The sequence below is a fragment of the Balaenoptera ricei genome, chromosome 12 (genome assembly GCF_028023285.1).
Source record: "Balaenoptera ricei isolate mBalRic1 chromosome 12, mBalRic1.hap2, whole genome shotgun sequence".
Classification (NCBI taxonomy): Eukaryota; Metazoa; Chordata; class Mammalia; order Artiodactyla; family Balaenopteridae; genus Balaenoptera; species Balaenoptera ricei.
Window position 1 is genome coordinate 16384037 of NC_082650.1, and position 15380 is coordinate 16399416.

At 38.3% G+C, this 15380-nt stretch overlaps 1 protein-coding gene across 5 annotated transcripts; it reads left to right on the forward strand.

Annotated features, from left to right (window-relative positions):
* The first annotated feature begins 334 nt into the window (after nucleotides 1-334).
* Nucleotides 335-13993, forward strand: NUP43 (nucleoporin 43). Of its 5 annotated transcripts, none has more exons than XR_009506133.1 (9): nucleotides 335-492; nucleotides 805-927; nucleotides 1581-1658; nucleotides 3315-3495; nucleotides 4791-4926; nucleotides 5958-6109; nucleotides 8122-8244; nucleotides 9162-9466; nucleotides 11180-11265. XR_009506133.1 is itself a non-coding variant. In XM_059941014.1 (9 exons), exons 1-8 carry the CDS (start codon nucleotides 373-375, stop codon nucleotides 8603-8605), a joined length of 918 nt encoding a protein of 305 aa, XP_059796997.1. In that variant the 5' UTR covers nucleotides 335-372; the 3' UTR covers nucleotides 8606-8634; nucleotides 9210-9241. The 5 variants fall into 5 exon arrangements, 2 of the variants coding, with proteins under 2 accessions (XP_059796997.1, XP_059796995.1); XR_009506135.1 differs by having other exon boundaries at nucleotides 9210-9466; XR_009506134.1 differs by having other exon boundaries at nucleotides 1593-1658.
* Nucleotides 13994-15380: the final 1387 nt, after the last annotated feature.

Here is a 15380-nt window from a genome sequence, read left to right on the forward strand (position 1 = left end):
TACTAGGTCGTTTCTCTTGCATTGATTTTGTTTTGTTTTTGCTCTTAAATTTGTCTTACATTGCAAAGTTATTGCACAAATGTATTGTCTCGGTGTTCCTATACCGATTTTGCAGATTAGGAGCAGGTCCTACAGCACAAGAACGGGCAACACCCTTGCCTGGGTTCAGAGCCTCCTGGGTGGGGCAGGGCGTCCCAACTTCCTCCCACTTGAGGGTTGGTGGTTCGTTCCCGCACTGCCGACAGAGGAGAATTGGCTCTCTGCAGCCACCGTCCCTCGTACGGTCTGTTCCAATCAGGGCTCAGCAGGAAGGGGCGGGACTGAGTGGCGCGCGCTGTGCTTCTTGCTGCCCCTGGCGTGGTTGCTTTCGGCATGGAAGAAATTTATGCTAAGTTTGTGTCACAGAAAATCAGCAAGACCCGCTGGCGACCGGTACCTCCGGGGAGCCTGCAGACCACGGAGACTTTCGCCACGGGCTCTTGGGACAATGAGGTACCCCCGCTCCCGGCGCGGGAAGCCCCTGCCTTCTCCTTCCCTCCTGGAACCGCGACCCCGGCCGCCGGCGCGTGAACCCTCTTGCTTTCTGGCTCCTCTCGCCCTTCTCTGTCCCCCGAATGCACGTCTCAGGCTCGGTTGCCTTGTACCTCAGAGCCATCGATGGCCCCGTATCTCCTGTTTTTTAATGAGTATCATTCCATTTGCCTGGGATGCTTTTAAAGCAAGGTTGATTGAAGGCAGTGCAAATTTTAATTTCGGAGAGTTTGACATATATTTCATCTCAAGATAACATTTTCTGCTTTACAGGAAAATTATGTTTCACTGTGGTCTATTGGAGATTTTGGGAACTTGGACTCTGATGGAGGATTTGAAGGAGACCATCAGTTATTGTGTGATATCAGACACCATGGTGATGTAATGGATTTACAAGTAAGTCTGTGTAATATCCAAAAACTAACTTTAAAAAAACAGAGTGATCTTTACATTTAGAGATGTAAAGGACCTTAAAGTTTGTCTAGTCTCACCCCAGGTTTACAAGAAACTGAGTTCCCTATAGGTTATGATTTGCCAACATCATATAGCTGCTTAATGGCAGAATCAGGACTGGGGAAGGGGATGTGGAATTAATCCTAGCTTGTTTGTTTGCCTAATTGACCATCTACTATGTGCCAAGCACCGTTTACATAAGTTAATTTCATTCTCATCGCATGCTTGTTGAATCAAGTACTGTTATCTCTGTCTTAATGAGAACACTGAGACTAAGATCTTTGGAGCATGTACTATGTGACAAATACTGTGCAAGGCACTTTACATGTTTTTGCTTTTTGAGTTCTCATAACAGCCTAGCAGGGATTAGTTATCTGTTTTGCAAGTTTACCAAGCCTTAGAGAACTTAACTTGGCCAAGGTCTCAAAGCTGGTAGTTAAGTGGTGGGAATGGAATTTTGACTCTCACATTTTATTTGCTTAGCATTTATAGGCTCTTTGCATTTTAAAATTGTTATACTACTAATTGAGTCAAACAAATGGCTTCCTCCCTGCTAATATTTATGAATCTATAACAAGCAAGAATCTTCTACTTAGTTTTTTGACCAGGAAAGAATTGTAGCTGCTTCATCAACAGGATGTGTAACAGTGTTCCTTCACCATCCGAATAACCAGGTAAAGAACTTTTGTTTGAAATCTCAATTTGCATTTTAATTGTTTTTAGGAAGGTTTAAAGAAGACTGTACTTAATAATGACACAAATAATAAAGCTTTTATAGTCTTAAAACATGGAGGGGAAAAATCATTGTATTACCCATCTTTTAGTAGATTAATTCTAGAACCATGTTTGTGTGAACCTTCATTCAAATTGGGTATCTCTTATATTCTCTTAGGTTAGATCTAACAATATGGTATTCTGGCAAGTACTTTTCCTGTAATTCTCTTTTAAGATCCTAGTCTGGTCTTTTGAAGAAAGAAAGAGCACTTTCTAACTCAAGCATCATGAGAGAGAACAGGAACAGCTACTTTGCTTTAGATAGAACCTAAGTTTCAATTGAAAGAGAGGATATACTATATGAAGGCTTGACATTTTTTACAACGCCTTTCTTGTGTGTGCCAAAGCCTGACTGCTGATCTTCAGAGCATAGTGGTAAAGGCAGTCCTTTAAAATAGCCCCACTTGAAGTAAAAGTTTTAAGTTGCTAGAGGAGAATGCTTATTTAGGTTTGGGGATTAATAAAGGTCATCTTACTAATAGGCATGCCTAGTAAATACAAGAGCCAGATCTAGTTACCTATTTTTCTTTTTTTTTACTGTTTATTTCATCAATGCTTTTATTTTTTATTTATTTCTTTTTTTGGCAGCGTTGGGTCTTTGTTGCTGCGTGCGGGCTTTCTCTAGTTGCGGCGAGCGGGGGCTACTCTTTCATTGCGGTGTGCAGGCTTCTCATTGTGGTGGCTTCTCTTGTTGCGGAGCATGGGCTCCAGTAGTTGCAGCACGTGGGTTCAGTAGTTGTGGCTCTCGGGCTGTAGAGCGCAGGCTCAGTAGTTGTGGCGCATGGGCTTAGTAGCTCTGCGGCATGTGGGATCTTCCCGGACCAGGGCTCGAACCCGTGTCCTCTGCATTGGCAGGTGGATTCTTAACCACTGTGCCACCAGGGAAGTCCTATTTTTCTTTTTTCTTTTTTTTAATAAATTTATTTATTTATTTATTTTTGGCTGAGTTGGGTGTTCGTTTCTGTGCGAGGGCTTTCTCCAGTTGCGGCAAGTGGGGGCCACTCTTCATCGCGGTGCGCGGGCCTCTCACCATCGCGGCCTCTCTTGTTGCGGAGCACAGGCTCCAGACGCACAGGCTCAGTAGTTGTGGCTCACGGGCCCAGTTGCTTCGCGGCATGTGGGATCCTGCTAGACCAGGGCTCGAACCCGTGTCCCCTGCATCGGCAGGCGGACTCTCAACCACTGCGCCACCAGGGAAGCCCCTATTTTTCTTAATGGAGTCATTTGGAAAGCACTACAGAGATTTTCTCTTAAATGTAGGCCAGTTCCCTTAAGAATTTAGAGTTGCCTTTGAACACATAATTACCTGATACCTAAAAACCATTTCTTTAGTTTGAGATAAGTTTGGGATGTTATTAAAAAGTGTTTCTTTTGAATCTAATCCGGTATATACAGAGCTTTAATAGAAGTAGTTTCTAGACCTTAATGCTTGGAAATACAAAGGGAAAAGAGTTACTATGTTTCTCGAAAGGTGTGAGACACAGTCTTAGTTGGGGAAAGCTGTAGTGTTCTGGAGCTTTGCTTTGGTTAATCGTAGCCCCATCTGTGACCCGTAGACTCTGTCCGTCAGCCAGCAGTGGGCAGCAGCTCATCGCCACACGGGTCCGGGCAGTCCTTCCTGCAGCAGTGCGCCATGCACCGGTGTCGTGTGCAGCAACCCAGAAATCGTCACAGTTGGAGAAGACGGTCGAATAAATCTCTTCCGAGCTGATCACAAGGAAGCTATAAGAACTATAGGTAAAAAAAATCCTATTTCTTTGGTCTATTGCATAGTAATTGAGCAGCTACCATGTGCTAAGTAAATGCAATGCTAGGTGTTTGAGGGATTTAAAAATAAACAAAGCAGGATCCCTTTATCAAGACAGTATGTTGATAAGGCCTGTATGAAGGAGTGACTAGAAGAAAAAGAAATTTGTGGAGAGGAGAGCCAGAGGGGATTATCAGATAAAGAATTGAGGGGCAGGTGGCAATCCATTTAATCTAGGTTCCAAACCATAAATAATACTAAAAGGTGGCACACCAGATAAAGGGAACAGCATGGAGGCAGGGTAAGGCCATTCAGAGAATGACAGAAAGTGTAGTTTGACCTGACTTTAGATATTTGTATAGGAGAAGTAAGAAATGAAACAAGAAAGGTAAATTGCGGTCAGGTTGTGAAGAATCTAATGCACAGCCGTAGAGGTTACGTTTTGTTAGGTGGGCAACTGTGGAGCCATTGAAAGTTTTTGAGCAAAGGGGTGATGTACCGCCAGTCATGCTTTAGAAGAATTATTCTAGTGTAGTAGTTCTCAACCATACTTTGCACAGACTTGCCTGAGGAGATTTTTAACAGCCCATCACCATAGACCTCCTAAATCAGAACGTCTGGATTGAGCCCATGAATCATTTTTTTGTGTTGTTATGATGTTTAGTTCTGAGGAACACTATTTGTTTAGCTTTTAGGGACCACTGCCTGGTGGCAGTTTGGAGGAGGGTCACAAAACAATTTAAGTGTATAGTAAATTAAGTGGTATAAGTTTAAACACACTATGAAAAGGAAAAGGACAGGTAAAGCAACCAGGAAGGACTTCATGGAGGAGGAGGGAGCTGATGAGGATAAAGATGACTAGATTTGAGATAAGTCAGCGGAATAATATAGGTCAGAATGAGCTCTGTAGGAAGCAATGGTGTTTGGCTCAATAGAATGGAGGTTCTGGGTTAAGCAGTAGAGGGAAATAAAATTGGATATAAAGGAACCTGAACAGCTGTCTCAGAAATGGAGGGTAACAACCTAAAGTGGAAATAGAGAAATAAGTGAAAACTTAGCCCTCTGTTTGGAACACAGTTCAGATGTCCTGTGAGTGATATAATTTTTCTATTAAAGGAGAATCCATTTTAACATGTATATATTACTGCATTTTTCTACGGAAATTAAACTGTGACTTATTTAAAATTTCATTTGTAATATTTCAATCAATGGAGGGAATGCAATGTAAAATTTTCATGGAAAAGGGGGACCTGTTAACACACAATGCTGTCTTCTTCGTTTGTAGACAATGCAGATAGCAGTACACTCCATGCTGTAACCTTCCTTCGAACTCCTGAGATTCTTACAGTAAATTCAATTGGACAGTTAAAAATATGGGATTTTAGACAACAAGGAAATGAGCCCTCTCAGATATTATCACTGTAAGTTTGATTTGTAATTTCAGTAGCGTGAAGCAAATTTGCTTGACTGTTTATAGCAACTGACTTTAAACCATATTGTATTTTAATTGCATGTTAAGAGAATAATCTCTGACTGAATTTGATAAAGCAAATACAGTTGACCCTTGAACAATGTGGGGGGTAAGAGTCACTGACCCTCTGTACACCCGAAAATCCCTGTATAACTTACAGTCAGCCCTCCATATACATGGAATCCTCTGTATCAGAGGTTCCACATCCCCAGATTCAACCAACCTCGGATCATGTAGCACTGTATATTTACTATGGAGAAGTATTCATATGTAAGTGGACCCATGTTGTTCAAGGGTCAGCTGTATAATTGGATGGGCTTGATAGTACCATGCTGCGTTTGGTAAATATTTGTTGTATTGATTCAGAAGTTTATATTAATCTCTTTGAAGTTTGTTATTTAATGGGGAATTTCTTTTTGCTCATCCAATGATTCTATTAATAGTGGGAATATTCTATTAATATATTGATAGAATATTCTCTCCTACTAATTATATACTCTAGATGTGATTGGGAGAAAAATACAATCCAAGATATTTTTTCTGAGCAGAAATCCCCTTTCTATGTGTGCAATCTTCTCTTCTCTGATTAGAAAACAGCATGTGTCAAGCTGGAAAAAAAGTTATATAAACTAAGCATTAAATAAGGTAGAGCAGAAGTAAGGAATATGCTGTTTAGTTGATATATAATGTTTTTAAAAAGCCAAGAAATGGAAATGTTTTGCATATCTTACCATCAAATTATCTTGCTCCTTATGTGTCCAAATTGAAGAGAGAATGAATAACTCTGGCCTTTAATTCCCCCTCAAAATTTTAATATTTAGAGATATATTTAACGTCAGTTTTTTGACATGATTTAAGTTTAGCCAGTAGCTCCAGCCACAAAATTATCGTTTAGTTACTGGAAAGAAACAGGTTTCATAGGTTATTCAAAGATAAATTATACTTTACAACTGTGTGAAGTCATTGTATCTCCCATTAAAGGACTGGTGACCGAGTGCCACTCCACTGTGTTGATAGACATCCCAACCAGCAGCATGTTGTAGCTACCGGTGGTCAGGATGGAATGTTAAGTATTTGGGATGTTAGACAAGGTACAATGCCCGTGTCTCTACTGAAGGCTCATGAAGCTGAAAGTAAGTATTGTGGTGATACATAAGTTTTTGGTGGGTGAGCTATACAATGTATTATAAGCAGCTGTCCATAATGATACCTGTGGATCATTCTACACCAGAGTTTTTGACTGAATTGTATAAATTTGTAATAATTAACTAATCCCTTTTTATTTGAAATTTACGTTCTTTAACATGTTTGATTATTATACACAAAACCATAGTGATTATCCTTACATATTCATCTTTATGTGCTTCTTTTCTTAGGATAGTTTTTTAGAAATAGAATTGATGAGTCCAAAAGTTTGCATAATTTTAAAGCTGTGATTCATGTTGTCAAATTGTTCTACGTAAAAATAATACGAGTTTATACTGCCACACCCAGTATGTGAGAATGCACTTTTCCCATGCAAACGCAGGCTTTTATTTTTTATATTTGCTAATCTGTGTGTTCTTCAATTTATTATTGTACCTTTTTCTTTTTTTCTTTTAACAAGAACAAAAGATATAGGCTCTTGCCTTGTTTTTAATGTTTGTCATTTGATTTTGGTGGAGATTTTTTGGCTGAACAGAAATTTTTCATTTTATCACCACATGTCAGGGTGGATTATAGTTTTAAATTCTGACTTAAGAGAAGTTGGTATTAATGCTTCAATAAAACTATAAAAGAGCAAACATTATACCAGTATTGCAACTTCTAAGTTTGTTTCACATTATTAATACTTTGGAAAGATAAATGATTTTTAAGATTATATTTAAGAAGCAAATAGAAACTTTTTCCCTCTTCCAGGTATGGCTATGTCCAGGAAAAAAGAATAAAAAGGAATAGGTGTGCCCTTAGAGTCTGTTGTTGCTAACCTAGTGGTAGTTAGAATTACAAACTTTCAGATCTCTTCTCACCAGCCCATTTTTAAACGCCAGCCTGTATTGTTCAGCAAAACGCAAAAGCGTAGTGGCTTGTAGTGTATTTTGAATTCATCTTGACTCTTGGCTAGAAATAAGATGTTTTATAGAGGTTTGTTTTCTAATTTGAAAGTATATAAATACATAAGAATCTAGATTTGGGCAGTCTGCTAATGGCTCTATAGGCTGTTTTGTTTTAATGAAACAGTATGAATGTACTTTACACAGGGACTCACCCAGCATACATTCCTTTCCGGAGGAAGGTGACCTTTTTGTTTTGCGGCATGTTGAATTGTGGTAACTGTCAGAATGAAAATGCCAGCTTGCAAACATGTGCCTTGCACTTTTTATGCTACACTCTGAGCACTTTCTATGCTGCCTCTCTAAGGTTACCTAACCCAGAATCACGAAACCCTTGTTCACAGACTACTGTTTTACCTTCACGCTGCAGCTGTCTTCCTAAGGAGTCCTGGGCAGTCCTTGGCTCCCAGATATCTATTGGCACACAAAGTTCCCTTAAAGTTTAGAGCTTGAGGAGTCCCCAGTCCCAAGCTGGCTTCTTAAAAGTCTTTCATCTAAAACCGGATCCAGATTTTTGGAGCATTTCCAGGTTTTGGTTTGCTGGGAGCTAGTTGCTATTTCTGTGATACAGGCCTGAAGTATCCAGAGTCTTGGCATGAGCCAAAATTGGACTATGTCTCTTAGAAATTCATTTGTATTCTACTTTTATGGTCTTCTCTCTCTTTCCAATAATATAACCTTCATGTGTTAATGACACAGGATTTGAAAAATAAGAGAACTTAACAATTTTCAAAAAATCTTTTCAGAATTATTCCATTGTCATACTTTTCCATAAAAAAATTGTAATAGGTCAAATGACTAGCATTTATTTTCATTCATTTGCTGGCCCAATACACAAGTAGATTTACTTGACTTCTTTATCTTATCTACATGTTTTAGCTATTTGGAGAGTTATGTCTTTTCTTTGATCCTGAAGCCTTTGATTTTTATCACAGGCTTGGAGTTTGAAGGTGTGTGATGGAGGTTAATGGAAGGTGATGCCTAGAGACAGGGTTTTGATGTCTGTTCAACTAATCTACACAAGAATAAGCTTCTTGGTTCTTATCTTTTAGTGTGGGAAGTTCACTTTCACCCATCCAACCCAGATCATCTATTTACTTGTTCTGAAGATGGATCTCTCTGGCATTGGGATGCCTCCACAGATGTACCTGAGAAATCATCACTCTTTTACCAAGGTAAAAAGTTTTAATGAAGATTCTTGTGTGTAATTTTATTACATTTTTAAATACCATATTAGAAATTCTCATATTTTTAACATTAAGGAATGTTTCCATTCTCTGGCCTCAGGGTAAATTCTAGTATCACAGGGCTTGAAATCTGACTGTCAGCTACTGACCACTATACTGCTGATGACTAGAAATGCTGTTAGCTGGCTAACTGCAGACAGCCAGGGGTCTTGTTTGTGAGTACGTTGTTGTGGGCCCTCATGCCATAGGATAGGCATTGACAGCTCTCTTATACTACATTGTCAAGGGTGTATGGCAAGACAAAAGTTGATCTTTTATGCATTAAGGTACTGGTTTCTCCTCAGACTAAAAGGCCCTATCTCCTGATTAAAGACAGAGGTAAGTAAAGGTCAGCCAGAAACTATACACTTAAAATCAAGAGGTATTTTTGTTTCTGTTTTTTGCACTTTCTCAGCTTCTTGTTTTTGAGTTTGTCTGTGGTTCAAAAGTTTATTTGTTCATTCATTCAGCAAATGTTTATCAAGTGCCTACCACGTGCTAGGCACTCTTCTAGGTGTTAGAGCCCATGACAGTGAGCAGAAAAGCCTTGAGGCACAGAGAGCAAATATTCCAGTAGACAGTAAGTAAAATAGATAATGTCTCAGTAAAAGTCCAATCAGAAAAACAGAAACTACCCTGGATTTAGAAGGAATCGGTTTCACGTGTGTTAGAAGGGCTAGAAGAACAAAAGGGAATGGGAGGGATGCTGGAAGAGCAAATAGCAAAAAAAGAGGAATACCCAGAAATCAACAGTTGTTAATACCTCTGCTGTACTGTTGGAAGTGCTGTCCAGGTTGGTCCCGGATCAGCAGAAAAGGTGCCACCTCGGCTGGTGCTGGAATTACTGCCTGTGTTGTTGTTGCCAGGAACCTGGAGCCTTTTCCTTCCCCGACCCCACCCCATCTGCCTTCCAGTCACCCACAGGAGTACCTCCCATGGGCAGGGTCTGCCTGGAAGGCAGATGGCAAGGGAGCCTGGAAAAAGGAGTTTGTCCCTGCAATACATAGTAGAGCACAGCAAAGTAGGAAAGGAGACAGCAAGAAGGAAAAGATCTGGACCAAATACCCTGATGCCTATGAAGAAGAGTGAAGAGAACCGGAGGATGAAGAATTAGTGGAGGAGGGGCCGCTTGGCAGGGAGAACATTTGAGCAGAGACCTGAGGAAGTGGAGGTACGAGTCATAGGAACGCATGCCAGGTAGAGGAAACAGCAAATTCCAAGGACCTGAGACAGAACAGCAAGGAGGCCAGTGTGGCTGCAATTCAGCAGTTCGGGAGTGCGAGGAGGTAGCAGGAGTTGCGGGGCAGGACTTTGCAGACTGGGATAAGGGCTTCAGGTTCTATTCTGAATGTGACAGAAAGCCACTGGGGAATTTTGAGCAGGGGAGTGGGGTGATCTGTCTTACGTTTCCAAAGAATCACTTAGGCGACTGTGTAGAAAATAGACTGGGGAGAGGGATGGAAAAAGCAGAAGCAGGGAGACCAGGGAGGAGACTTAGCACAGTGGTGCTAATGTTAATTTTCACAGTATTCAAGAGTAATATAAAATATAGGAGCAGTAAAAGGTAAACAAAAACTAAGAAGGAAAAATCTAAAACGTCTCCAGAAAAATTCTGGAGAAGTATGGCATGTGTAGAGCATGCGGCACGTCTATGCTAATAACTTCATGTATGGAGAAACTAAGAATTTTATTAGTTTCTAATAAATAATAAGGATTAGCTAAGCACTTGGTTTTTTATTTCTTCTTCCCCTACCCCCACTATCTTGCATTTGAGATTTTACTGTTTGAAGAACCTTGGTTAGACTGGAAAGAGCCATTTACTATATTCTGTGCCTAGTATCGCAAGGAACAATATTAGACACTGTGAAAAGGTAAAATAAATATAATCTATACAACCTGCTCTTAAGAAATACTTAATTTAGTTATGGAGAAGGGGGCATGCAAAGTTAAATCATATAAGAAATGTTACAAGGTAGTATGTTATTAGTGGTGCATATAAGTGCTGAGGGTTCCAGGAATGAAAAGAGAAGCATGAACTAGAGTCATCTTCAAAGGCTTCTTAGAGAAGGAAGTTGAGCTGGACTTTAAGAATCAGCAAGATTTAAACTCACTAATCTTTAAGCTTCAAGATATGAGGGACTTTGCCTTGTATTCCCAGCACTTAGCACACAGCCTGGCATATAGTAGGTACTCAACCATTTATTGAGTACATGAAATCTGTCTTTATTTGATCTGGCAGAAAGTTGAAAGGAAAGAAAATTTCAAATGAAGGCTAAAACTGAAATATACTGCTTCTGCCCCACTTAATCCTGTATTAAATGCAGAGCACTGTCAGACATAAAAGTTTATAATCTGGTAGTGTTCTTAAATTCTACTTTTAAGAACATTTACCTGAAATAAAGGCGAAGAATAAAGGGAGATCTAAAGCAAGTTGATTATATGTTTAGACATATAGAAATAAATATATTTTTAGAAATATTCATCTAGAAATACATCCAGAAATTTTCATTTTTTGATTACCTAAGAACTTAGATTTCCATATATTATCTACATTTATTCTACTTGTCTTCTAGGCATTTTGGTACATTTCTGAGACTTTCCATTAAAGAATAAACAGGAAGACAGGGCCAAAATGAATCTTGTGCTTTGCTAAAGATTTCAAGTTTGATAGCCATATTATCCCATGGAAATTTGAGTATTTAATATCACTGACTAAGCCTTTAGTCAAAAATGGTGATGTGTTATAATGGAATTATCAGCCAGTTATTCTTGAGAATTAAAACCAATATATATCATCACCTTCTTTAAGTATTAGAATTTCAGATGTTTACTAGGATAAAATTAGTCTTGAAAGAAGTTTTCACCTTTTCTTTTCTTTTCCCAGGAGGAAGAAATAGTACTTTTTTGTCTCATAGCATTAGTAACCAAGCTAATGTTCATCAATCTCTTATAAGCTCCTGGCTCATCACTGATCCTACCAAAGACCGTATTGAAATCACAAGCTTGCTTCCCAACAGGACTTTGTCTGTGAACAGTTTGGATGTTTTAGGTCCTTGTCTTGTTTGTGGAACTGATGCAGAAGCAATTTATGTTACTAGACAACTTTTTTCATGAAGATACTAAAAGATTTCATGTAAAACATACAGTTATAGCCTTTCAAATTCCAGCTTCTCTATGCAAATTTTTATTATTGGAAAATGTGAAATTTGCAGGGGAAGCATCCATAAATTATTGTTAATTTTGATGCCCAGTTTCAGCTTTTGTTAGTTGAATATTCTTCTGTTAGTAGCTAGAGTCTGATGAATGACTGATGGCAAAAGAATTGGACCGTGTGGAAGAACATCAGAGGGATCCTTGTGCTGATAAATGCACTGCCTTCAGAACAGTTCTGGACAGCTCATGGAACCAACTCTTCATTTTCGATGTTGTAGGGCTCGAAAATGTCAAACCACCAATGGGTTCCTATCCTTTTTATCCACGGTATGTGGAGTATACCCCTCCCTGGTGGCCTTAGCTAGTATTTATTCTTTTTACTACAAGTATTTTCTTCAGTTCTTCCACATTTTATTTCCTTAATAATTTTTGTAAACTTTTTTCAGAAAGAATTGAGAACAAAAATGGCAAAATTTTTGTAGTGTTCAAATTTTTTTAAAGGTGAAAATGTTCTGACAGTTTCCTTTATTAGAATGGGTTTGAACAGAACTGTCAACTCCTTAGACCCAACTTTATTTCTCTTGAAAAGAAAAAAGACAAGTACATTTTTCCTAAGGATTTTTGCCTTTATTTAGTTTTACAACGTAGTTGAAAATTGCTGAATTGGACATTGTGCAATAAAATAGGATTTGACATTGATAATGAGCTGACTTACAAACTAAAATTTGATAGGTAACATGCAGAGACTAGTATGATGATGTGGTAGGAGAACAGAGTTTTGCCATCTTTATTTTTAATGTTAATGATGACCTAACATGCAGTGTTTTAAGACAATTTTATGATATTGTCTTTCTTAAGTTTGTTAAATTAAATGCATTATTGAACTGTTAAGACCTTAATGACAAATCACTCCTATTACACAACTGAAGTGTATGTTTATTTACTTTACAATTCCAACAATAATTACTATGAAGTTTTGTCTTTCCGTCCCAATAAATATTTGCAATTTTTTTATGCTGCCTTACCTCAGGGTTTTTTTGGATTTTGTTTTTTTGTTAACATTTAAAAATGGAATACATATATGCATCTGCTGTTTTATATATATTTGGCTCAAAAATATTTGACTGAATGGACTTTCCTCGCGGTCCAGTGGTTAATGCAGGGGGCACAGGTTCGATCCCTGGTCGGGGAACTAAGATCCCACATGCTGCACGGCACAGCCTAAAAAAAAAAAAAAATCGACTGAAGATAATTAGTAACTTTGAATTCCAAAGAATCAGAGAAGGAAAGAAAATGTTGCTGATAGGAATTCTTAATCTGTTTATAGTTTTATTGCTGGGGCTAATTTTTAAAACTTTCTGTTATTACAAAAGTCATTCACTGTAGAAAAGACAGTCAAAAGAAAATTTTAAGTACTTAATCTCAAAGAGAGAATTCTTTTCATACTGTCTTCTATCCATCAATGTATATAGTTTTTCTGTAAAAATGAAGTATACATGTTATATTTGTAGATGCACATTCTCTAGCAGTCAACACATGAATTCAATAATAAAAATATAGCTAAGAATTTTCTTCTGACTTTATATTGCCCTTTGTATGAATGTCTTGCTGCAGCCTAAGCTACAGTGTCCCTCTCTTCACCCGGTACAGGCATCCTCCCATTCTACTCGGCAGGCTAACATCTTTGCTTTGAATGGTCCAGAGTTGATCTCATCCCTGGAAGACCCTAGCTCCCAGGTGGCACATTTGCCGTGTACAGTGAATGGCAAACTTGTTGTGCCTCTGCTTCGATCTGTATTATCTGCTGCTGAAAAGTTTGAAGGTTACATGTACGTTGTTAGCACCCTCCTCAGTTTCCAGCAGCAATGTATACAATTTCCCTTGATCACTACAGTAAATAATTGGTAGAGGGAGGGAACCAGACATACAGGCTTATCATACTAGCTTGGAATGGAAACAAGTCTGAAGCTTTGATTTGATTTAAGGGTATTTGTAACCATAAGTAGAAGGAAGTACATTTGAATAGTGTTACATTTTCTATCAATTGAAGAGTTCTGCCAAACTTAATAAGAAACATAAGATTTAGGTGATAAAAATAAAACCCTAATTTATGAATTTGTTAATTCTCACTGCTTTTATTCATGAAACTATCAAATAGAATTTCCTTTGAGGGCTGTAGGATCTCAGAGGTGAAAGATATCTTGGAGGGCATCTCCAACCTAAATTTAATCAACACTTCCACAGCATTCCCAACAAATTATCATCCAACCTCTACTTGAAAATATACCATGATAAAGTGTCCCATTTCCCAATGTAGCCTCCTTGTTTGGACAGCTGTAATTGATATTGCATTATGGCAGGGTTTTAGTGTGTGAGTGGGATCCAAAACAATCCTATCAAAAAAGGTAGAATCATATTATTGTGGGTTAATGAAATGATCATGTGAACCTATGAGATGGAACCAAACACCAATCATTTTACCGAATTTGCATTCTGTTGGGGTGCTTTACTATAAGGTTCAACTAAATAAATGAATTTTCACATACTGAACTGAAATTTGCTTCCATTTGTCTTCTTAGGAGCCACAAAAAACAAATTTAATTCTTTTCATCATATATTCAAATAGAATTACGTATTGTAGCTTCTTTGGGGTAAACTTTTAAAATCCCTTCAATGGTTTCTTGTGGGCAAGGTTCCCTTCCCCACCTTTCTTGCCCTTCTTGGCTAAATCCTCCGTACCTTTCCGGACTCCTCTTAGGTGTCATTTTCTCAAGAAAGCTCTCCCTGGCCTCTGACAATCTGGGCTAAATTGTACTGTGCATCAAAAGCCCATTGTGCAGAGCTTATATCGTGCTTACAGCCATTTGCTAAGCAGCCTGTCTCCCTCTACTGCACCACAAGTTCAAGAACAAGGCCCATGTCTGAGTGTTGTATTAACAATGTTTAACACAGTATCTGATACATAGTAAGCCCTGAATTAGCCTGAATTGAACTAAACTCACAATTTTGTTTTCCCTTTAAAAAATAAAAAGGCCATCATTAAAGTGTGACTTTCAAAATGAATACTTTTCCAGTGGTGTCTGCTTTGCTGAGAGTATGACAGAAATCTACCATCCTGGTTCTGGGTACGATATTCCTTTTTAATGCTGTCTCAGCTTATTTTACCTATTCTGATATTTGTTCAATTGACTGCTGACTAGTTTAACTTAAACCCTTAACTTTCACACCTGATACTCCCTAAACCATACCTCCCTATTCTTGAGTTAATGCCGATGATTTTGATTCTTACTATAGGTCCATCCTTCCTGTTTAAGAAGACAAATTTTGTTTCACTTTAGGAAAGAGCTAACAATCACCTTTGAATCTTTTCTGTAGAAGCTGATCGTTTTCAGAATTGCCCAGCGTGCTCTCTACACCCTCATCCCATTGGTAAGGAGATAGGTTAAATGGACTTAGGCCCATTTCCCAATTATCAGTGACATACGAATCATTGGTATTTGGCTACAGTAGTTGAAATATTTATAAACCAACCTAACTTATTGACACTCTGCCACATTTATCTTGTTCATAAGGCTATTGTGAGAAAACACCTGTGCTACAGCTATCATCCTATCAAAATTTTGGCATAATTGAAAAATTCCTTGTCCTTTGTGAATAACACTTCTATTTCACAGTATTGTGGAAACATCCTTTTAATAGTCCATTTTAGAATCTTGTCTAAGAAGCATACTAAGTTCATTAGTGTACAGTTTATATCAAGCCTTCATTTAAACTTATGGTATCTATGATATCTAGCTCAGACTAATTAGATGGTCTGAAGCAGTAGCGGTGCCCTTGTTTTACAGATAATGTAACCTGGGGAGAGCCAAACTATGATATGCAACTATTTAAACTATTTCATTGGTATCATTCTGAACCACAATTAATGTTAA